The sequence below is a fragment of the Colias eurytheme genome, chromosome 24 (genome assembly GCF_061535395.1).
Source record: "Colias eurytheme isolate Ceu_HAF_F1 chromosome 24, ilColEury1 Martin Lab GWU primary, whole genome shotgun sequence".
Taxonomy (NCBI): Eukaryota; Metazoa; Arthropoda; class Insecta; order Lepidoptera; family Pieridae; genus Colias; species Colias eurytheme.
In genome coordinates, this window is record NC_143003.1 from 4,442,428 (window position 1) to 4,468,565 (window position 26,138).

Genomic DNA, 26,138 nt, shown 5'->3' on the forward strand with positions numbered 1-26,138 from the left:
CTTTCGAAGAAATGATAAAGTATCTAACGTTTCATCTTTTAGATTTGATCTTATCTTGTTGCATAAATAGCCAGCGGCGGAAAAAGCACGCGCGGCTTCCACACTTGTAGGCGGAATTGACTTTACATAAGTATAAACAGCTTCCAAATACTTCCCCCTATTCCCTCCACATTCAAAAAGTGTCAATATCAAATCAGTTGAATTATCTCGAGTGGGTACACGCACAGCAGCTCTAGACTCTGCCACCCATTCAGTACGCGCAAAGTTAAATCCCCGTGCGCCGTAGGGGAATCCCCAGTCATAGAGTACTGGAACTGACATTGATTACGTTCCGTTCCGTCCGATAATAGTTACGATCATCGTCTGAGCCTATTTTTCTTACTTTTTTTCAATCCCGCGAACGTGCGGGATCCCGCATGAGTAATCCCGCATTTTTGATCCCGCAAAAAAGGTGCGGGATCCCGCATTAGCGGGATCCCGCGTTTGCGGGATTGGATTCCCTAATAATGTGTATGTAAAAATAATGAGACTTTTAATGGAATTATTTTTATTGGAAAATGAAATTCGAAAGTTGGAAGACCTTTCAATGGATTAAACTTGATTATTTTTGAATACAAACTTTCAGATTTCAGAAAAAGATATAACTACCTAGGTAGTTAATATTATTTATTTAGACAATTTTTATGCAAATAGGTTTTAAGTAGTAATTTAAAGAATTTAATAAATTTTGTCTTAAAAAAAACTCTCAAAAATAAAACAACAATAATCTCAGTTGTGTAAGATAATTCTATGTTCTTTGTATTGATTATTTATCAGCAAATAACATCCTGTTTTTATACTACAAATTATATAATTTACAATGCAAAACTTTAATACCTAGTTACTTAGTTAAATTTAAGCGTTTAACATATATAAATAAACATATATATAAACATATATTTTCGAGCCTGCGTCAGACAAAATTTATACCTTATAAATACCTACCAAAGAGAAATTTACCCACTATATCCCTATACATTTGAGACTTAGTCATTTTATTTAACCGTGAATTCTCCAAGAATGTGTCATCGGTTACACAAGAGGCGATTTGGAATTGCCTTAACGTTTAGTATTCAGACCACATCTGTTGCCTTGACATGCTATTGTGTTACCATACTTTTCAATACACATGTTTTAAAAACCCCTATGTGGTAATTGAGTAATGTATTTCTATAAGTAAAGTTACGCAAGATATTTTTGTATTGAATTCTAATTTTTGGATAAATAATCAATAAACGTTAGGAGAAATGTTTTTGTATTACAGAAAATTATACTGTTAAGTTCTAATGAACTTAATTTTGTAAAGTCTACTTTGTTACTTGTTCAACGAACTGAGCTGAAGCGATTTTGAGATAATTTTGATCTATATATTATATACTTAAACCCATTTCGCGTCACGTGTGAATGGCTGAACCGACTTCGATAATTCTTTTTTTATTATATTCCTTGAAGTACGAGGATGGTTCTTAGGTACAGAAAACGCAAATATGTACCACGGGCGAAGCAGGGGCGGACCGCTAGTATATATTATAATACAAACAAAATTAATTTATAAAAATATTCATGACTTCTTAGTTAGTTCTGGCTTGTTGTTTGTTTTTTAATTACTATTATTTTAAATTTGGTAATGGCCATGTTTTTTATAAAACCTCTTAAAAATATATCAGGCTACTTATTGACGTCATTGATATTATCATTCATAATGATATCAATTTTAATGCAGTCTTATTGATAATGGATAATGTATGAAACTAAAGCTACCTAGTTTTAAAAATAAGTATTGTTACGTATATGTATATTTAACTATACGACCACACGCAACGCTATTCAAGAATCGAATACTTTCAAGTACAAAAAACTTTGGTACACAAATCCTTAAACGGCATACAAAAACCGTATTGCTACAAAAACAGCGTGTTATAATTCAATAAAATTACCGTCTTTAAATACGATAATAATCCGGCATAGTAAAACTATGTCAATGTTTTAAAGCCGGTACCTATAAGAAATTATTGCAAACTTACCTGGGCGAATTGCTCCCTAATTTCTGCCCTCTCTTCGTCGGTCAATTTCGAATTATCTGCCATTGTCAATCAAGTTTTATCACAATAAAAATCAGCACATCGACGACAACGCGAACGATGTTAAAGTGCAATTAAATATATTTGCGAATCACTTTACACTTATCACTAATGTAAAAAATTCAAAATGAAACTAAAATCACAGCTCCGTTCACCGAGTTAATTGAAGGATAGGCACAAAAATTACCACTAATGAAATACCACAATACACGTAAGTAATAAACGCAATACGCGAATACTACGTCCTACGAAAGCAAATCAACTCAGCGAGTTTGAGGGCGAGTTCAACGACGGAACGAGTCATCGAGGACAATACGTCGGTGTTGCCACTTCGCAGGATGCAAAATTGAAATTAATTAACATACCGTTCTATGGATATTATAAATTATATGAACGAGATTTGGCCACAATCTATCGTACTAAAGTAATATTATATTTTATTACTTAATTATAAAATTATAAAAAAAATTGCTCTGGAATTTCTAATTTTATTTTAAAAGAACTTGCCAGACTAAAATAATTTATCATGTGTAGTAAACGTATAGTAAACGCAAGTATTTATTTTATTTTAATAGTATGTTTACCTATTTAATTTATTGTTACCTAAATATTAATTGTAATCGTTAATTATTTTTAGATATATGTGCCAAAAACTTAAGAAATATAGATGGCGCTGTAATACAACAAAAAAAACGCCATCTATTATCACGCTTTGTACAATTATTAAAAAGTTCAGCTACTCGACACTAGATGTCAGTATGTACTATTATTTCTATCTAGAAAATTCGAGAATGAACATATTTTACTTCGGGAAGATATAATCTGGGCTTTTAAACCTATTGGATTATCAAAATTTATTACATTATATAGTACACAACAAAGGTAAACAAATTGTAGACGTGTTGTATAATTGAGTGAAAACATTAAAGTAATAATTAGAATTAAATAGTAAACATCGAAATATTGTAAGTATAGTTACTGTGTTATACATATATAAAAATAAAAATAATATGTTTTAGGTTTTAATTATTTAATATTACAATTTATGAAGGTAAGACGAAAAAAAAAAACAAGGTATTAAAAAAAATACTACAGTGTACATTAAATATGTACATATTTTCTTAATTTATTGTAGGTTCGTAATTTATTAGAAATAACATTCAATGTATTTATTAACAATAAGTTGAAAGTGAATGTTTCCACCAATAATACAAAAAAAAGAAAATCACATTTGATTTTTTCATTATTAAACTTCTATCATAAAACAATTACTGCAGAAGGTAAGTACATACTTACTTTGTGAGAAACAATTGAGTACCTACATTTACTAAAATTTTATTTTTCTTGCAAATTCGGGCATTTACTTAATATCTGCAACGATTTAATTTATTTTCTTCAATTGAATTGTACAAAAATATAAATCAGATTAAGTATAAAATAAAATTTACACCAAAGGTTGCAAAGCGCTTACTTCGCGAATTTTCTACCTCTGTCTGGAACACCGGCCGTTTAAATACGGCGCGTCAGAGCCGGCAAGCGTCAGTTGAAAACAAACGATTGCGATAGTCACTAGCGACTAGCGAGTTTCTCTGCGATTCACACAATTTGCATTGCTATCTCACAAGTTTTATAACTAGTAATTTATCTAAAAGAAGAAGAAATGGCTCTCCTACCATTCTTGTTGGATTATGAGCTTGAGCGCCCCCGCCGGTTGGTGGACCAGCATTTCGGGTTGGGGCTGACGCCGGACGATCTGCTGAGCGTGGTTGCCGGTCCCATGGTAAGCCGGGAGTACTACAGACCCTGGCGCCACTTGGCCGCCGCTACTCGCGATTTGGGCTCCAGCATCAAGAGTGACAAAGACAAATTCCAAGTGAACCTCGACGTTCAGCACTTCGCACCGGAAGAAATAAGCGTCAAGACCGCTGACGGCTACATCGTGGTGGAAGGCAAGCACGAGGAGAAGAAAGACCAGCACGGTTTCATTTCGCGGCAGTTTACCAGGCGGTATGCGCTGCCGGAGGGTTGTACCCCTGAGACGGTGGAGTCGAGGCTGTCTTCAGACGGTGTGCTGACTGTGATTGCCCCAAGGAAAGTGCCCCCTGCAGTGCAAGGGGAACGCAGTGTGCCCATCGCACAAACCGGCCCAGTTCGGAAGGAAGTAAAGGACCAGTCGAACGGAGACAAGGCTGAATAAGTTATTTAAGTCATTCCACTTTTCTCTTTTGTTGTAAGACTGATTTAGTTTTTAATTTCGTTAATAAATTTTTTCAATTATCTAAGTACTTAATTGTTTTATTGGTCCCATAAACTGAAACTGTTATTCTAGATAGTATAATTTGTAAATAGTAAATACCCATTTGTACGTCTTCTATAAATTTTTAAAACAATTTTTCAATCGAATGAAGCTAATTTGATTATTTGCTCAATTTTACGTATTCATTTATTAAATTATCCTTTAAAAAAGATGGAAAAACTTGTAAACCAAAATCTAAAAAGACGGTAGAGGCAAACATTTATAGTCCTTTTCACCTATGATGATTCCTGTGACACTTCATCGTGTTCCGAATTACGAATTTTATGTTTAAAAAGTCAAAATAATGTGCATAATATTGCACGCCTCATAAGCGAAGCGTTGAGGTGGGTACTACTGTCACTTCGCGCAAAACATCTGATTTTTCAAACTTAAAATGTCTTTATGTACCATACATTGCACTTGTAAGATAATACATACACACACATATTAAGAAAAAACACTATTTTTAACGTTCATGATCTTTTTGATGTCATTTTTGTTATTTAAACTAGTTAAAAAACAGTTTAAAAAAGTTCTGTCTTGGACGTCCGTGTGTCTGTATGTGCGGATCCTTTTTCTTGTTAACACGATAGCGACCGAAATACTTTACTAATCGAGTCTTTTTTTTTCTCTTACGCTTGAGTATGCTCAGGAATAGAACCCTTTCATTTTTCAGGGTCTGATTCGATGTGGTTTAATTGTTATTAAATAAACAAAAATAATAATTAATAAATATTTATTAAAAAAAAATTATGAGGCGTGCACTTTTGGATTTTCCAAATTATTTTTATATTATGGCGGCATTATTACCAAAAATATAAAAATGAAACATCTTAAGCTTATAAATCAAAAACAGTATTGTTTAGTTTAATATAATGAAAAATAAAATAAAATAACACAAAAATATAATACCTACGCAATTCGTGTACATGAAATGGATCGTTGAAAAATCATAGGGTTGGAAAATCATATAATCGGCCGCGGCGCCCATCTTGTGATCATTTGTCAATCGAGTCAATCGTCTGTACGAGTGCGTCAGCCTTGTATACAAATTGCATTTTTATATTGATACTTTACGTGGTATTCTGTTATTGTTACTAATTGTTATTGTTGACTTTTTGTTGCTGTTGTTTGCTAAGTTTCCTTAGTTAATTGTTGGCGAAATGCCGAAAAAACTAATTTTGGTACTTTATTCAAATCGATTTCATTTCCATATAGAATATTATCGATTATCGGAAACAATTGATACGATTTCAGTAACCGACATCTCTACACGTGTCAAAAATCGATGTGTCACAGAAATCATCTTAGGTGGAAAGGACTATAATAAATTTCAACCTCAACTAGGGTATACGTTAATACGTATAACTGATCACAGCATTACGGTCCGTCCTTTAGTATAATTTTAGGTTTACCAAAAATTTAATATCCTTTCTATTGAGGTACTAAGGTTATGTACGTAGAAAATATTAAATTATTAATTCAATGATCCTTTCACGTAATTATCATGCTTAGCGCTGGCTGTGAGATGCTTATTGCATACATATTTTCTCGTTCGAACTAGGTACAGACTTATGTGGTTGTCCGGGTTTCACGCAAAAACTGCTGGACGGAGTTTGATCAAACTTTTTTGTTCTATAGCATAGTCCTAGTTACCCTTGATTTTAAATCTACGCACGCGCGAACGAGGTCGAGTGCACGGCTAGTATTGATGTTGCACTCTGAGCTGTTTTTGTAGATACAGAGGGCGTCTAGCACGCCGTCTAGACTCTAAAAGACTCACTAATGTTATTGATCGCATCGGACGTTACCTATCTAGTATCTAATAAACTATAGCTACTAGGACCTAGGCTGCATTACATTTTATTTTGCTGCTTTTCAGATTGTCTTTTACATAGCTAATAAGAACAAACAAAGTGTAGGTATAAGGAATATAGGTACAGAAAACCAGAAATTCGTTCAGTTGTAAATTGTAATAGTAAAAAAGTACATAAAGTAGGTATGTACCTATTACACAATAATCATTATGAAAATAACACCCGTAAAATGAATAGACGGGTCATTACTGAAACAGACTTGAAGAATAAGTTTAAACCTTTGTTTAAACCAAGGATTGATAAATCGTGCAGATAAAGATAAGTATCTAATGTTGTAAATGCGAATATTTATACTGTAAAAATTATGTTTGTTACTCCGATTTTGATGATACCGTCTTATACCGTGCGTAGTTATTTAGATTTAGAATTTCATTAGGTACTATAATATATTTTAGGTAGGCGGTTGAAACCGCACGACACAACTGTTACAGTTTGGTATGCGTACTTGTACTAATATCTTATGAAATAAAAATAAACATGAAAATCTTATATATAAAATTCTCGTGTCACAATGTTAGTCTGCATACTCCTCCGAAACGGGTGGACCGATTCTCATGAAATTTTCTGTGCATATCGGGTAAGTCTGAGAATCGGCCAACATCTATTTTTTATATGTACCACGGGCGAAGCCGGGGCGGACCGCTAGTCTTCTTATAGGTATATAAAATTCTCGTGTCACAATGTTAGTCTGCATACTCCTCCGAAACGGGTGGACCGATTCTCATGAAATTTTCTGTGCATATCGGGTAAGTCTGAGAATCGGCCAACATCTATTTTTCATATGTACCACGGGCGAAGTCGGGGCGGACCGCTAGTCTATATCTTATATATAAAAATGAATCGCAAAATGTGTTGGTAAGCGCATAACTGGAGAACGGCTGAACCGATTTCGATAATTCTTTTTTTATTATATTTCTTGAAGTACGAGGATGGTTCTTATGTAGAGAAAACGTAAACATGTACCACGGGCGAAGCCGGGGCGGACCGCTAGTTATTTTATAAATAATACGCAACAAATAATTATTTACACTGTGCAATACATATACGCGCTATAAAATACCAGTAGATTCGATAACCACCAGCCTAATATTTTTGAAGTCGTGATAAAAATAGTTGTATTTTTATAATGTGCTAGGGATGTGTGTACTAAGCACACTAAAAACAATTTTGACTAGTACCTATTGCATTAACATAATATATTTCATTCACATTTTAGATTCTTATAAATACATAATATTTAAAATATCAAAAATACCTGCGAAACTTTACATTGGGTTACAGAAACGTAACCACAAGCCTATTTTTTTGGATATAAAATAAATTAATTGTTAAAACCTTTGGTTAAAACTCTTATTTGTAACTTTAATATTAGCGTATTTTTAACGCACATTATTTTACTATAGTAATTCTTTAGCTTAAATCAATTTTCACTAACTTACAACAAAAAATATTATCTAATGTTAGATTTTACGTATATGGCGCAAATCAGAACAAAAATTTAATGAAAAAGGAAACAAAAATACGTGAATGGGTGTTTATAATGTAAATACAGACGTACAAAATAAAAAATAATTTATTAGAAAAAAATTATTAAATCGACAGTCTCTTAAATAATCAGTCAATTTTGAACTCCATGGCACAACATTACAGATCAAATTCACTTTTCACTTTCTTTCTTCTCCTGTTCCTGGACCTGACCTGCGTCATCTTTGATTTCCTTCCTCACTGGTCCCGTTTGTGTGATTGGTACATTCCTCTCACCCTTCTGTGTTTCCGATTTCTTTGGCGCCAAAACTGATAAAACTCCATCTGAAGAAAGGCGGGATTCTATCGCGTCTGCGTTGATTTCCTGGGGCAGTTTAAATCGTCTCACAAATTGCCTTGACACGAAGCCATGTTCATCTTGCTTTTCTTCATGTTTGCCCTCAACAACGATGAATCCATCTGCAGTTTTAACTGTAATTTCATCTGGTGCGAAGTGCTGGACATCTATGTTGATAGACCATTTGTCTTTATCGACCTTGATGGATGAACTAGAGTCGCGTGGCCACCAGAATTTGTTGTACCGTGGAATAATTGGGCTCGTAGCGGTGAAGAGATCGTCTGGCGACAGTGTGAGGCCGAAGTTTTGTTCCAGAAGACGGCGAGGCCATCTTGGCACGTCGTAGTCGAAGAAGTAAGGAGAGAGCGACATTTTGTATTAGCTTTGACTCTTAGCGCGTTCGATTTCAGTATGAAGGAATGAGCCGCGATCCTCTTTATATATTCCTTGTGACGTATATCTAGGTACGTTTGCACTACGTAGCCGCGGAGACTCGAAAGTTCTCGCTGCAAATAGACTTGCAAACCAAAGTTCCATGTCAATGATTCATTTGTATCGTTACACATCTGACTGATAATAGAACGGTAAACAAACATAAATATGTCTCAGTGACATGTATTTTTAGTTTACGACACACGTTACTATAATTATATAACCGATTCATTAGCGAACGTATAAGAATTACTAACATGCAACAATTATCACGGTTATTTTGGTCCTTCGCCCACTTAACAGTCATTATTTATTTTTAAACAGCTATTTTTGTTTTGTTATTTTTTATCTTTGGGTTTTTTTTCGATTGTAACGTCCTGTAAGAATGGTTCTGAACATTGCTTCTCTTCTGTTGTTTGGGTTATTGGTATGACAGTTTCACAAGGGTATGTCGTTTCACAAGTTTGTCTCGGTGCTGTGATTGTGAGACAGCCATCATGAGACAGTTCAGATCTTACACGTTGAGGATCACAACCATCCGGCAGTTTAAACTTCCTAAAAAACTTTCTAATAACGAAACCATCTCTGGTTTGTCTCTCCTGTTTTCCTTCAATAATTACATACTCTGGTCGTACTTTCACACGAATTTCATCTTTGTTGAATTGGTGTACATCCAGGAATAGTTGAAATTTATCTTTACCTATTTTTATGGTTGGTCTAACGTTTCTAGATTGGTTCATCCATGAATAAAGTTGTGGTCGGGAGTTAAATAACCGCAGTGGTCTTAAAATCATATCGTAACTCGTAAGTTAGGAATTATCTAATATTTCCATAGTTGAGATTGTATTTTTTATGAAAAGGTATCTATTTGGTCATGATTGTTTGTTATATAACTATTCAATTTGACAGGACATTGGTTTCAGGATGATGCATGTGTGTCTTTTTTACTTTTTTTATTATAGACAGCAAGATAGACAGACCATCCATGGTAACCATAGAGAACAACTTCGAAACAAAGTTTGTTTAATAATAAATGAGGATGTCTTTTAACTGCGTGAGCAAAACATTTCAGTAGACAACAGGTTAAAGAAAAGGAAAAGTATCGTTTTATGTAGGTAATTACATTTCATTTTTTTTTAAAGGCGGATATAAAATGAAATTTTAATTGAAAGTTTGTCACCAAAAAAAGCAATTTCAAACTATAGGTAAACCAGAATCTGATGGCAATTAGGGAAATCAAAATTTTGAGTGTGCAACCCTAGAAAAAATGGACTGAACGATCTTGATACTTCTTATTTTTTATTTTGTCCTCAATATCATTAGTCACATTACATAAGTGGACAATACTGTACTTAATAATGAGATATCCACTAATATTATGTAGGTACATACTTACATGTATAATATATACATATTAGTTTTATATGTATATTAGAAATATTATTATTTACCTACACATACCTATATTTGTTTAAATCATTATCATGTCATGTCAAAATATGGATATAATGATAATGCAGATCAAAACTTGATTGCTTATAATTTTTTATAAAATAAAACAAAAATAAAATAAAACTATATAATATGTTTATTTTCGTAAGTATTATCAGATACACACATTATAAAGTTGACTTGGACAGCCTAGACTTGACGAATAGCCGTATTGGAAACTCCTGTAATAAGTTTTCATAAAATTATATTATAATATTTTTAATTAAAAGTATCAAAACGGGTAAGTCAAATTTACCAATCAAATCTTCAAAATTGAAAATTGTTATGTTTCTGACCCTTCTTCATCGAATATTTTTGTATACACATTGTAAACAACACCTCTTGCTTGTGAATTGTGATCGCAGCCGCTTTTTCGATATATTCGAAGATTTTTTAGACAAAATCCTAAAAATTATTCATCAACTGCGAAAAAGACAAATAATTTGACAACCAATTTGATAGCTGTTGTCAAATAAAGTTGCCACATGAAAATCTTGTATTTTATAAATACATATAAATATGCCATCAGATTCTGGTAGACCTGTGGGTAGACCTATAACTGTGACCACACCAGCGACCATCCTATGACAAACGCACAACTAAAACGAATCTAAATTACTATTCTGGATTACATTTATCCTAAATTGATAGTATAATAATATGAACTACCTACGTAAAAATATATATAGGTCCAAAAACATAACAGTCACAATATGTGAGGTCGAACGACATCTATTAACCCGCTAGGTGGATTGTCTTGTCTCTAGAGAGTTTACATCTTATATATAAAATTCTCGTGTCACAATGTTAGTCTGCATACTAATCCGAAACGGGTGGACCGATTCTCATGAAATTTTCTGTGCATATCGGGTAAGTCTGAGAATCGGCCAACATCTATTTTTCATATGTACCACGGGCGAAGCCGGGGCGGACAGCTAGTTTTTATATAAATACGTCTGAGTACTTACAGTATAAACATTACCAGGCTGATAATGAGATTATTTGAAGTACATACTTATAGGTCATTGACATGTTCCCATTCGACTGAATGAATAAAGTTGAGTATGAGTAAAAAAATCACAAATCACGAATATAATCTAGTTTAGATTCTAAAACCTCGTAATTTTGTTATTCCTTCTAATGTTAGTCAGGACAGTTTTGAATTGAATCTGTCGCTATAAGATTTTTCAGTTTCGGTTTTCTAGTATTCTTGGCAAAGAGATGAATCATTTTTAATACTTTATAAATTTAACGTAAATTTCACTCTGTATTCAAACGAGTTCTAAGATTAAGATAATATATAAGTTGATTTGCTAATTTTCACACGCCTTATTATATGTCCTTAATAAAATGCTAGACTCGTATGATGCAATTAAACATACAGCAATGAAAATATAAAATTTTAATAGATTAATCCCCAAGTAAAACTCGAGAACGGCTCTTCCAACACGGCTATTTCTTCGTTTTTGATAAGGCTCAAGGAGAATTCTTGAAGAGAAAACACGAAAAAGTTGCAATATGACAGAACAACGTCTGCCGGGGCAGCTAGTGCTCTAGTCGCTTGTTATCTTTACTAATATTATAAAGCTGAAAAGTTTGTTTGTTTGTTTGAACGCGCTAATCTCAGGGACTACTGCAGGTCCGATTTGAAAAATTTTTTATTAAATAATTTTAAAATTTTTTTTTTGACTGCGCTTGCGAAGCCGCGGGTGGAAAGCTAGTAGGTTATATAATATACAGGGTGTAATCGTTAAGTGTGCACAAGCGATTATTCCGTAACTATTGCAGATATCAAAAAACTTTAAACTGATATCGAAAGTACTTAACCTAATGAGTAAAATGGCCATAATAAATTTTTAAAAATAAAACGAGAAATAACCAAAAATGTTACATTAAACGCTCCCATACTCGGCACAAGAAACACCGTCGATACAAGAAATTTTAAGACGACAGCGAAGTGATGGCCGATTTTGAGGGGTTTTTGTAGATGAAGTCAAAGTTTTTTTTTTCTAAGTTAAGGAAAAAAAATATCGAAGTATATTATCTAGTTAGAAGACTATCTAGAGAAATACATAATTATTTTAACTGTAATGACCTTGTTTAATATTGATTATCATTACTTTTGGATCAACCCATGTACAAGGGATATTCATATCTCATACTAAATGTATGGGAGGGTTTAAAGTTAATTTTTTAGATATTTCTCGTATTATTTTTAAAAATTTATTATGGCCATTTTACTCATTAGGTTAAGTACTTTCGATATCAGTTTAAAGTTTTTCGATATTAGTTACGGAATAATCGCCTGTGCACACTTAACGATTACACCCTGTATATCATCACGCTAAGACCAACAGGAGCGGAGCAATGCGGGTGAAACCGCGGGGAGAAGCTAGTTTTACTATAAAGCCTTTTTATCAGCCTCATAAAGTTTTATATTAATTATTAAGAAAATAAAATAAGAACCAATTTTCCTGTACAATGAAAATTTAAAATAGGTAGCTTTTGGTGTCTTGTTATTTAGAATTCTATGTTTTTGATATACTGATTAATTTTCAAATACGTTTAGTTATTGTTTGTTAAATACACAAAAACAAATCAAATCTTTCCTGTATGGAATTATATCGTAACTTCAACTATTCTTTTTTTAATTGAACATATTAGTGCCTAGAAGTAGTCTTATAAATAAATATACTTACTTTATTTTTACGCCTAGATGTCTTAGGACTTAGAGAAAAATAACTATGTTATTTTGGATTCATAATAAACTTATGATTCAGATTATGACCGAAGCTTTAAACATATATAATAATATTAAAACTTTTTTTCTATCGATTTTTTATTGGTGTGACTTTTTAAAATGTTTGTGTTATTATTTCAGATATAATCTTTTGATTGTAATTTTAGAAACTATTTTAGCAGAAATAGATCACAAACAAACATTGTAGTTATTTATTGTAAAGGATAACATGGATAGCATGTTAAACTAGTTAGAAATTGTGTGGCTGTTTATAATTGAAATAAAATTGAAATAGGTAAGTATCTAAGTTTTATTTCTTAGTGAGGTAGGTCAAGTCATAAAAAAAACAAACAAATAATTAAAAATTAATATTTATTAAATAAAACGTACAAATAAAATAAAGCTATCAGTCTCACATAATCGAATTAAAAACTAATTGAGTTTACTTTTCCTTGATTTCTTGTTGATTCGCATCCTTGATTTCCTTTTTCACAGGTCCAGTGTGTTGGATGGGGACAGATCTTTCATTCTTGGAGATAGTCGGCTGACGAGGAGCAGTCACAGTCAGAACACCGTCAGAAGATAAACGAGATTCAACAGCATCCGCCTTGCAGCCATCAGGCAAAGCGTATCTCCGTACAAACTGCCTGGAAATGTAGCCATGTTCATCTTTCTTCTCCTCATGTTTGCCTTCAACTATGATGTAGCCGTCGGTGGTCTTCACGGAAATTTCTTCGGGGGAGAAATGCTGAACGTCTAAGTTCACTTGGAATTTGTCTTTGTCCGCTTTAATGCTAGATCCAATGTCCCTTGCTGCTGCGGCCAGCTGTCTCCAAGGACGGAAGTAGTCTCTCGAAACCAATGGAGCGGCGACAGCGGTTAACATATCGTCAGGAGTCAGCGCCAAACCAAAGTCCTGATCCAGAAGACGGCTTGGACGGTAGGGCCAGTCAGCGAATACGTATGGAATTAGAGACATAGTTTAAAAATCGACTTTACAAATACAATTGAATAAAAACACTGAAAATCGCAGAGTTAAAACTCCGAGCGCAGTGAACTTCGCACTTCGATCGCTTGTTTGAATTTACTTGATTTGCCGCGCTCGCCTGCCGCTTAAATACTATTCAACGCCATCTAGCGTTGAGTAGAAAATTCGAGAAATTTCTTCCGGCGGAATATGTTTGTCTCTTTCGCACACAGTAGGTCAGGGAAGCCGGCTGGTCGATGACACTGTGACGCGTAGCAACAACGCGAAAATTCTTGAATTCGAGACGATGGGCGGCGGCGTTTTATTTGTAAACAATGTATGTTTGTGTTTATGCCTTTTTTTTTTAAATACGTACTGTTTATTTTAAGAAAATAATTTAGGGAATATTTTGTAAAACACACTCTTAATCGTAAAAAAATTAACTATTAATTAAAGCACAGTACTACAATATTATATAGGTAGGTATGAATTAAGTATTCAACCCACTTAATTGCTTTGACTTATGTCCTTCTTATGTCTATGTGAATTATATAAATTTATTTTAAATTCCTGTATCAGTCTGCAAAGTTATCAAGGACTTCCAGATCGTTCACCCTCCTGTTACATCGGACAAAAGTACATTTGTTTAGTAAATTTTTATTACTATCTTTTATGGTTTGCTTATTACCAAGTGCATGCAAAATCTTATATATAAAAATGAATCGCAAAATGTGTTGGTAAGCGCATAACTCGAGAACGGCTGAACCGATTTCGATAATTCTTTTTTTAATATATTCCTTGAAGTACGAGGATGGTTCTTATGTAGAGAAAACGTAAATATTATGTACCACGGGCGAAGCCGGGGCGGACCGCTAGTTATATAATAAGTACCTACAGGCTACATGCACGTAGAGGCGATTGTAATAACTTATTTTATCTCCAAAATCCTTTTAAGAGTCGTATGGCAAGATTGCTTATTAATTTTATTATTGCATATAATATTTTAAAGAAACACCAACCCTACCATTTTTAAACTTGAAATGCAAATATTAAATTTATGTGTTATGACAGACAAACATATGAAGCAACTAGCTTTCCGCCCGCGGCTTCGCCCGCATTTTCAAAGATAAACCCGCATAGTTCCCGTTCCCGTGGGATTTCCGGGATAAAACCTATCCTATGTGTTAATCCAATTTACCCTCTATATGTGTGCTAAATTTCATTGTAATCGGTTCAGTAGTTTTTACGTGAAAGAGTAACAAACATCCATACATCCATACATCCACACATCCATACATCCATACATCCATACAAACTTTCACATTTATAATATACTAGAAGACTAGACTAGACTAGACTAGACTAGACTAGACTAGACTAGACTAGATTTCCGCCCGCGGCTTCGCCCGCATTTTCAAAGGAAAACCCGCATAGTTCCCGTTCCCGTGGGATTTCCGGGATAAAACCTATCCTATGTGTTAATCCAAGTTACCCTCTATATGTGTGCTAAATTTCATTGTAATCGGTTCAGTAGTTTTTACGTGAAAGAGTAACAAACATCCATACATCCATACATCCATACATCCATACATCCATACATCCTTACAAACTTTCGCCTTTATAATATGTATTAGATTAGATTAATAATTAATAATTAATAATTAATAATTAATAGGATTAATAGGATGTACTAAGCTTAATTTGGTTAAAAATTTATAATTATTACATGTAAAAGTTGAATATTAAACTCAAGCAAGTCAAAGGTCAAAATTACTGATTCTGATAAAACTTAGGTAGATATTTTTTATCAGGTCATTTTATATTTAACCACCACGCTAGTTTTAATTATTTATTAATTATCAGTATCAAGTAATAAGTACTAATAATTTATTGAAAAAATACTAATAATATTCTCTGCCATTAAATTTAGTAATGAAATAAGGTGTTATTTTTATGAATATTGAAGTTTTAATCTAAGAAAAAGGATATTAAATTATTTATTTACAATAATATGTAGATATTATTAGCATAGATATCTTCCTAAAATATGATTGGTATTTGTAATATAAACTACTAGTGGTCCGCCCCGGCTTCGCCCGTGTACATATTTCGCAATAAAAGGTAGCCTCGGGTATCAAAATATATCCATACCAAATTTCATGCAAATTGGTTCAGTAGTTTAGGCGTGATTGAGTAACAGACAGACAGACAGAGTTACTTTCACATTTATAATATTAGTATGGATATATCTTTCATACGATCGCTTTGCGGTAAGGTGAGAGTATAAAATTTCATGAGAAAGGAATTGATGTAAGTTTTATTAGGTATAAACTAGTTACTAGATGATAGTTGCAGGTTTATACACTTATAATAATTTTATTAAGTATAGCTTGTTTTTGTCTATATCTAGTGTTTTCTTATATTGTTAGTATGTCTTAACCAATGGAAATATTAAACATTGTTAGTGCTATTCTGTACAGTTATTTGAAAACGGCTCAACGATTTTCATAAATTAATGTAGGACACTTAGAAATTTTTGTGGAAGAAAAGAAAAGGTCTCATTTATTATGAATAAATTGCTCTATCTTAATACTATTATACAGGCGAAAGTTTGTAAGTATGGATCATATGGATGTATGGATGTATGGATGTTTGTTTCTCTTTCACGTAAAAACGTGTCCCTTCGTCCAGCATACTCACCACAACTCACCATGGAATCCTGATATTTCATGAATGTCAAAAAACTGTTCTGAAATAGTGCTAAATAGTGCCCAAAGGAAAAAAATAGTGCTCTTGTACTTGCGAAGTTATAGCCATAGTTCGATGAGTATGCTGGACGAAGGTTTCGCCCAGCATACTCACCTCCGTCCGGAGAATCTGTATACGCTTCAAACATAATTCATACTTCAAAAAATAGTTCCCAAATAGTGCCAAACGGTGCCCAAAAAGAAAAAACAGTGCTCGAATAACTTCGGAGTTACAGGCTTCGTTCAGTGAGTATGCTGGGCGTAGGTTCTACGCCCAGCATACTCACCTCAGTGCGCGAATATCGAACGAGCTATAGGTACAATTTACGTCTCAAAAAATTGTGCTTGAAATAGTGCCCAATATCAGTCCAATTTTTGCTTGACTTTTGACCTAGAAAACCATTAAATTTGATTGTAAACTTCTACATACATTACATTGAGTACAGTCGAATACAATATTATTAACTTTCTTTCTAACAATTTTTGTCTTGTGTAAATTATTAATTGTCTATGTAAGGGAGTATTTACTTTAGTATCGCAATATTATTAATTACACATTATTTTAATAATACTTTATAATAATATGATTAAGCCTTCGCGCGTCGCATGGGACCCCGGTAGCTAGGAACAATGATTTTATATATTTTGTCTAGATCACGGCGCTTGAAGGATTAAGATATCAAATGAAGTAAATCATGCATGAAAAATAAAGTTGCTGTTATTAATGCTTACATTACAACTGACAAAATTATTCAAAATAATCATTTTCCGGATCAAGGACGGTACCACAACGTTTACGGAATTGACCTGTATTCCTCATGTGATAAAGTTCAATATAGTGTGGCAGTAATGGATGCACGTACGGTCAATAGGTATGGGGCTTACGACGCGCGGCGCCCGCGACGCAAATGAATATGTTTATGTTTAAATACTAGATGGCGCTGCCCTAACATCTTACGATTATTAGACAAGACTGATCTGTATTTTGAAGGTGATAAGGGTCCATTTTGTGTCACAAAGCAATCGAAACGAACAAGCGCTTCTCAGTTTCTTTGTTTGTTTACTTCGTCGCACATCATTATAATAACGCCGGCTTTTGAGTTTGACTACATAGTGGGTTGCAAAACCAAACAATGTGTTGGTGATGTCATTATTTACTTATATAAAATTGTGTATCTAGTACGTAATCAATATAGGAGCTGCACCCAAATCAGTAAGTATATTTCAATTTATAATATGTAGTGGCATTTAACTAAATTGATTTTACACTCATTCATTAATTGCACTGTAAAACTAGGTAGCAAGCGAGTTGTTTTTTACAAAACACACAATGCAATGAAGTAATAGACTTCATTTACGCTTAAAGTTTCATTCATTTATTATTATTTATAAAATATATAATAATGCATTTAATCGAAAGTTTTTGACATGTGAGAAAATACCATAATTATTTCCAATAACATGAAGTCTACAATTAGAAAGTTTAATATTTTTGTCCAAAAACATGTGTCGACGACTGTACCCCATTTTACGTTAGTATGTAGAAGTTTACAATCAAATTTAATGGTTTTCTAAGTCAAAAGTCAAGCAAAAATTGGACTGATATTGGGCACTATTTCAAGCACAATTTTTTGAGACGTAAATTATACCTATAGCTCGTTCGATATTCGCGCACTGAGGTGAGTATGCTGGGCGTAGAACCTACGCCCAGCATACTCACTGAACGAAGCCTATAACTCCGAAGTTATTCGAGCACTGTTTTTTCTTTTTGGGCACCGTTTGGCACTATTTGGGAACTATTTTTTGAAGTATGAATTATGTTTGAAGCGTATACAGATTCTCCGGACGGAGGTGAGTATGCTGGGCGAAACCTTCGTCCAGCATACTCATCGAACTATGGCTATAACTTCGCAAGTACAAGAGCACTATTTTTTTCCTTTGGGCACTATTTAGCACTATTTCAGAACAGTTTTTTGACATTCATGAAATATCAGGATTCCATGGTGAGTTGTGGTGAGTATGCTGGACGAAGGGACACGTAAAAACTACTGAACCGATTACAATGAAATTTAGCACACATATTGGATTAACACATAGGATAGGTTTTATCCCGGAAATCCCACGGGAACGGGAACTATGCGGGTTTTCCTTTGAAAACACGGGCGAAGCCGCGGGCGGAAATCTAGTATCGTTATATTTTTTTCTCCAACAAAATATGTAATAGAAAAAGTTTGTAGTCGCCAGTTTTTGTAACTAATATTTTTGTATAGTCTGTACCATTCGTGATTCGACAAGAATAATCTGTATAAAATTTATTCCATGGACGTATAAAAAAAGACGGACGCCATATTACGAACAAACAACGTGAAGCCACCATAGTAAGCTAGCGATCGTGTAAAGACAATAAACACGCACACACTCTCACCATAGTAAGCTAGTCGGCCGCCATTACGTCGTGAACTACCGACTGATTAACTGCGTCACTGTTTCACAAAAAATATTTAAAATGCCGTCTTGCGTGGTTAAATGGTGTCGCAACAGTACAATTTTAAATAACAAAACACAAGGGATTACATTCCACAGGGAAGCAAGTTATTTCTTTTATGTTTTAATGACAAAATTATTACGGCAAAATTTATAGAAAAAAATACAGCCGCCATTGTCAACAGGACAGCTGTTGCCATGGCAACATGGCACACACACATGGATGTTTCGCCGCCATTACTAGGCTTCACTCAATGTTTAGGCGATATACCGTCCGTCTTTTTTTATACGTCCATGATTTATTCGTTATAAAAAAACGGTAAGTATAGAAGCATTAGAGATACATTTTCATTTCTTTGTAAAGAATAATGTTTAATATGCGCCTTTAGCCCTATAGTCCATCGAGATAGAATGTACTATGCTATAGTCTCGATTTTTCCAGAATGTCGTTACTGTTGTTAATTAAAGTTAATAATTAGTTAATAGTATCAATCGAGATACAATTACTTACATTTTAACTGTCAATCTCATTTATACTAAACCAAGAATATTGCTTGTGAAATCTAAAATGCTATGCAAAATATTTATTAATTAAGTAGGTATGTACCTAATGTTAAATTGATAAGGAGTGATTGATAAGGGTACGGGAGACTTTGGGCCTCTAACTCTAATTTCTTTGGCGTTTTTCGTATAAAGTCACAGAATCAATGTTATAACCAGTTATAACATTGTTATAATTAAATTTTATCAACATCGGTTCAGTAGTTAGGTACCTAGTTACCTAGTTAAAATTAAAATTTAAGAAAATTTGTGTCATTTTCTGAATAGGTTTACTTCTTAACTAATTAGTATCTCATTATGTAGATAGGTCACAAGGTATAGGTATCATAGATACTTATAAAAATAAAATAAAAAACAAAATACACATATTGTAGTTTATTTTAAAATTATTAAAATATAAATTATGGATTTAAAAATCAAAATAACAATAACACTAGGTATTTTTTTATAAATCCCCTGTCACTTTACTTGCCTTTCTGGAAAAACGTATTCCGATTATCTAAAAGTGCTTGATAGCATTTCACAAACAAAATAGGTACTTGAAAATAAAAATGTGCATGCGTAATTCCTTATTAACATGTTTACAGATGTTTACATTAGTTTACAATAGCGTTAACGCTGACCTTTCCCAATATAACAATGTAGAATCTAGAAAGTACTCGAAGGATCGCGATAAAATCATTCGACGTTCGACCCAGACGCATCTATAGCGTTCCAGACTTTCGGTCAGTGACGTATCCTTGAATAGACGCAGGGCTGCGCAACACTCGGTCCGAAATTGTAAAATATTTTTTTTAATAGTTGAATTCTTGTTGAATTCAAGTTGAGAGAAAAAGTTGAATAACATAGACGAAATATAATATTATTCCCAATAGCAAAAGTGAGTGTTATTTTATACTAAACTAAATAAGAAATTTTGTTCCCTAGAGTTGCTGGAGCATTTCGTTTACATCATTTATACGTTTTTAATATTTTCTTATATTAATATAATAATTTCTCTAATATTAAATAGAATAATGTTTCAGAAAGTGTTATGATTTTGTGCAGTAGATTATATTTCTTCAAACCAGCTATAAAATAAGGATAAATTAAAGCCCATTATTTTATTTGTTATCCTATTAGCTATAATAATCTATTCCTATATAATATTGTAAAAGATTACAGGAATATGCGTTAAGAATTTAATTTTCATCGTTTTTTAGATCCGACTATTTCAAAGAAAAGTTACATATTGTCCTTTAGTTAAAGTGCTATACATTTAAGCAACAAATGAATTAATTAGACAATTAATAAAAATTAAATATGTTTAGAAAATGTTTAAATTCGAATTGCAAAAATATGAATAAAAAGTGTAAGAAAAATGTAGAAAAGGTGTACAATCTCTGTCATGTGTAAATGTTGAATCATACTAGAATCTTCTACTCGACGCTAGATGTCGCTTTTCGATATAAATATTGGCAATCGCGCGGCAACTGTTCAGTTTAAGTTTGAATTTCGAACTGCTAATTGTTCAGTGCGATCACAGAGATTTGCGACATTCAAAATGTCTCTTCTACCATACCTTTTCGACGACTGGGGTTATAGCCGTCCTCGTCGGTTGATGGACCAGCACTTCGGCTTGGGTTTGACTCCTAACGACCTTCTGTCTGTTGCTGCTGGACCGCTCATCAGCAGAGAGTATTACCGCCCATGGCGTCACCTGGCAGCCGCTGCGAGAGACGTCGGTTCTACCATCAAAGCGGACTCCGACAAGTTCCAAATCAACCTGGACGTTCAGCACTTCGCGCCAGAGGAAATATCCGTGAAAACTGCTGATGGCTACATCATTATTGAAGGCAAACATGAGGAGAAGAAAGATGAGCATGGTTTCATTTCTCGTCAATTTGTGAGGAGGTACGCGTTACCTGAAGGCACGCAGCCCGAGACCGTGGAATCGAGGTTGTCTTCAGACGGCGTGTTAACGATCACAGCTCCAAGGAATGTTCCAGAAGCCATTAAAGGAGAGAGGAAAGTACCAATAGCCCAAACTGGACCGGTACGGAAGGAAATAAAAGACCAAAGCGAAGGCACCAATGAAAAACCACAGTGAATTTAGTTCATAAGATTCGTTTTTAAAGTATTGTTTAAGACTGAATTAAATATAATTTTAAGTTCCTAATGTTTGGTTTCATTTAATACCCCTTTGCTACTTAATTGGCTTTAAAAATAACTGAAAAATATGTTATAGGTACATAGGTATGGTATTTTCTAGAAGCTTTATTTTTTGTTTTCCTATCTACATTCAAGAGTCCAATAATCATCTTATATTTAAATATTTTATTGATATGTGTATAATAATTAATGATAACGATAAATATAACAAAACAATTCTTAATAGGTACTTCGTTTGAAATGATATACCTATTGTTATGATTTCACCTTAGGATTTCACTATATATGTAGATGGGCGATGGCTGGTGGGTTAATAAAAGGACCTAAATATGTGCATTTAGTTCCTTTTAACTGGATATGAAATAAACAATCCACTTTTTATACCTATCGTACAATATTACAAAATGCAGATTTCAGAGAAGGGTGAGTAAATAAAACACGCTCTTATACGAATCACTTTATTTAGCTACAACAAAACGACAGAATCCCCATGGGGCTGAGTGGGTAAATAATATATGTAATAGTGTACATACAAAACAATTTATTTATTAGAAGCTCAGTTACGCATATCACTACAGTGCTCTGTATCCACAATGAATTAATAATATCGGTTTGGAATAAAATATAGAGTTCAAATACATATGTACAAAATAAATCAACACAAAAGTGGCCATTCTTATCCTTAACCATTTTTAACTTAAAAAAAAAAATTCCCGCCAAATGATTTGACAAAAGACATTGACGTACGTATTTTTTTTATTACAAAATTAAATTTTAAAAGGACGTTGATAGAGGAAGAATTTTAAAAGCACGTTGATAGAGGAAGAGTTAACTATCCCAAACCGATATTAAATTGTCTACAATACATTAAAAATATATTGAACTATACATTGAACAACTAGTCGCAGTTAACATTTATGTCTAACACACAACAAGTTTAAAGATAAGGAAACAAATTGGGCCAAAGACATCTTCATTCCATTAAAAAAGTATTATATAAATAAAATAAAAGTTAACCCTTTTAATACACACTAGAGAAATTTATATACCAATCGAATATAAAAGAAAGTATATAAGTAATTCAAAAGGAAACATTGTATCATCATACATTCATATTTCATACATCGATTAAAAGTAATGAATACCTGATGAAAAGCCCTATTCAATGAAATATATTTTTGTTTTTAGAGGCGTAATGCGCAAATACTTTTTTGTAATGTAGTGCGTTTGTACGCTGAGTTTGTACGTATTTATTCTGTCATACTATAATTGACAATATAGGTACGTAATTGTTAGCAGTTTAATTTTAGATATCAAATTCATTATAATATCAAATGTTGTTGTACATATACATTATTTGAATTAAAATTTCAATGGATTTGATTTTGTGTACCTACTTTAGATTAATCAATGTTCACTGTAGTTGTAAGCAATTAACTTTATATCATATGAAAGTATGAAAGTATAATATATGGGATTTTTCAATAATACTTACATAGTTTTAATAAGTATTTGAGTTTATGTACTGAATTTTTAAACAACGTTTGTGTATGCGGTGACCATATTTCGCGGCATATATTTGTGTGATTTTTACTTTGAATAAAAATGTTTAATGTATTATATTTTAAAATATGTATGTATATAACAATAATAATGATCAATGATTATAAAAACATTTACTTATCTACAAAGGAATTAAAATTTTCTTGTAAAAATCGATAAATTGTTAAATCGATTATATTAAATTTAATGTGTATTTATATAAATCATTTTTAATACTTTTTAATCTTATTTATTATGCGACGGTGCAGTGCTTTGTAAATAAGTATCTCATGAAAATTAACATTTTAGGAAATATTTAAGTGTAAAATATTGCTATTTGTATATTCTTTACATATGGAAGGCATGATGCGTGCTTCAATTATATTTATTACAACATCACTACATAGTATAAAACAAAGTCGCTTTCCCTGTCCCTATGTCCCTATGTCCCTTTGTACGCTTAAATTTTTGAAACTACGCAACGGATTTTGATGCGGTTTTTTTTAATAGATAGAGTGATTCAAGAGGAAGGTTTATATGTATAATAACATCCATTAAATAGTGGAAAAGTACTGTTATTTTTGAGTTTTCTAATGTGATGTCGTAAAAAATTACATTTATTCCGCTTACATTGCAAACGCAGGCTGAACCCTACGAGTTTTATCAAAATAATGTACTAAGTATTTATACACATTGAAAAGGTCTACAGAAAAGTTCGCGATGGTATATGTCTATCTCTTATGGATAACCCACAATAACTTTTTTTTTGTCATTTACTTTTTACGACAAATAATGGCTAATTTTCGAAGCGATTTTAACCAATACAGCATTAATCCTTAACCAATTAAATACCTTGAATACATTGTTCATTTAATATAGATCTATATGGCCCTTTACACCGTATGATTTAAGTGAATATTTTCAAAGATATTACAGATTTAAAAATTGCGGGACGTAGCGTTTGCGGCGGTACCGGCCGGCCGGCTATATATTTTATACCCGTGCGAAGCCGGAGCGGGCTGTTTTTATATATTACTAGCGGTCCGCCCCGGCTTCGCCCGTGGTACCTACATGTTTAAACTATCCTATCTCTCAAGTTGGATCGAACTGCACATGGTGTGCGAATTTTATTATAATCGGTTAAGTGGTTTAGGAGTTCATTGAGGACAAACATTGTGACACGAGATTTATACCTATATAATAAGACTAGCGGTCTTCCCCGGCTTCGCCCGTGGTACATATGAAAAATAGATGTTGGCCGATTCTCAGACTTACCCGATATGCACAGAAAATTTCATGAGAATCGGTCTACCCGTTTCGGAGGAGTATGCAGACTAACATTGTGACACGAGAATTTTATATATAAGATGTACAACGTTCACAGTTTTTCTGTAGTGTATATTTAGTATCAGCATTGCACCCGTGCGAAGCTGGGGCGGGTCGCTAGTTAATATAATAAATTATAACCATAACCATTTAAATTTTAAATACAAACAAATGTATCAATATTATGCTTAATTTAAAATATATTTTGATAGTTTCCGCGAGGAATGACCACTGTTAATAAATAAATATTCATTCATGTACGTAATAAGGTGCATAACAATAACTCTATTTACTTACAATTTTAAATGCCGTTGTGTTCAGATAATTCAATAACATATTATTAAAATAAAATAAAATTTTCTTTTTCAGACTAAAACACAATAACTAAAACTAATGATTCAATACAATACAAAAAGTATAAATCATGAAAAATGTCAATACAAACAAATTTTCAATGAAAATGGTCAAATCTCGCGGTCGCTTATGAAAAAGCGGAAAATAATTTTCACATTTAAATACTTATATATTTATATCTAATTTACCTATAATCTAAACTACATGATATGCCTCAGTTTCATAAACTATGCTAGAATAATAACTATAAAATTGAGCTTTGTTGATATGTTTCGATCCCGCCGTTTTGGCGGTTAATTTATAATTTCGTTCTCCAATAAGTACCCTTGATGTATATATATGTTACAAAACGTGTTTTATTGTAGATATGTAAATATTATAAATAATACGAAATACTGTTTTTATAAATTATCAGTGGCGTAGCTGTTACCTGTAGTTCTTTATAAAGATTTAAACTTTCAGATTGTATAAATTTTATCTATGTAACATAACTTCGACTTATCAATATTAACGTTTTAACAGCATTTGTAAAGTTTGTTTTAGATGAGCTACACCATTTACAACAATAAAGAAAATACAAGAGAAATACATACTTCGATCATTTCTTAAAATTCATTAAACAAAACATAAGTATATAAAATAACTATAAATAACAGTATCTAACCATAAGTATGATGTATACTTATATAACATTTGTGCTTGAAAAAAGACAAAGCGTTAAGATGTTAGAATTTTCAAGACATTCTCAAAACAGTTTAACATTGCATTATAAATCTGGTAATAATATTTATTACACTCATACTAAGCAATTTACACACCCTTTACTTGCCAAATAAATAAAATAAATTGATATGCAAGTTTTCCATAGAAAAGAAAGGGCGGTAAAGTTTCAAGAACGGTAACACAATAACAAAAGAGCAGAATATTTTTTTAGTTCAAGACCCCAACTACCTACGCAAGAAAGAAAAACGCAGACAGTTCAAGCGATTTCCTTAATGGTACATCACATAGAATAGATTCACATTTGTCTACCAAACCGTCCGTTAAAAATCTCCAGAACACAAGAATCTATGTCTACTTCAAATTAAAGCTTCCTTCTTTACCATTTTACATTTTACAATGCCCCGAAGTACATTTATCTAAGTGATATCTATTTTATTCTAGTGCGCAACTCGGCAACTTTCTTTTTTTAAGATAAAGAAGGCAATTTTCAAACTCATCATATTTT

The 26,138-nt window shown here is 32.8% G+C and overlaps 1 protein-coding gene and 4 pseudogenes across 1 annotated transcript in view; 2 read left to right on the plus strand and 3 right to left on the minus strand.

The window, feature by feature from the left end:
- Positions 1–2,410, minus strand: part of Fim (plastin-2 fimbrin) — a 70,969-nt gene extending 68,559 nt beyond the window's left edge. The window contains exon 1 of the mRNA XM_090115727.1: positions 2,064–2,410. Coding sequence (XP_089971853.1) covers positions 2,064–2,126 — 63 coding nt within the window. The 5' untranslated portion in view covers positions 2,127–2,410. The remainder of the gene's footprint in view (positions 1–2,063) is intronic.
- A 1,244-nt stretch (positions 2,411–3,654) lies between these two features.
- On the plus strand, positions 3,655–4,399 carry LOC149897945 (protein lethal(2)essential for life pseudogene; annotated as a pseudogene).
- A 3,449-nt stretch (positions 4,400–7,848) lies between these two features.
- Positions 7,849–8,823, minus strand: LOC149897946 (protein lethal(2)essential for life pseudogene; annotated as a pseudogene).
- Positions 8,824–13,220: 4,397 nt separating this feature from the next.
- On the minus strand, positions 13,221–13,785 carry LOC149897947 (protein lethal(2)essential for life pseudogene; annotated as a pseudogene).
- Positions 13,786–21,034: 7,249 nt separating this feature from the next.
- Positions 21,035–21,695, plus strand: LOC149897948 (protein lethal(2)essential for life pseudogene; annotated as a pseudogene).
- Positions 21,696–26,138: the final 4,443 nt, after the last annotated feature.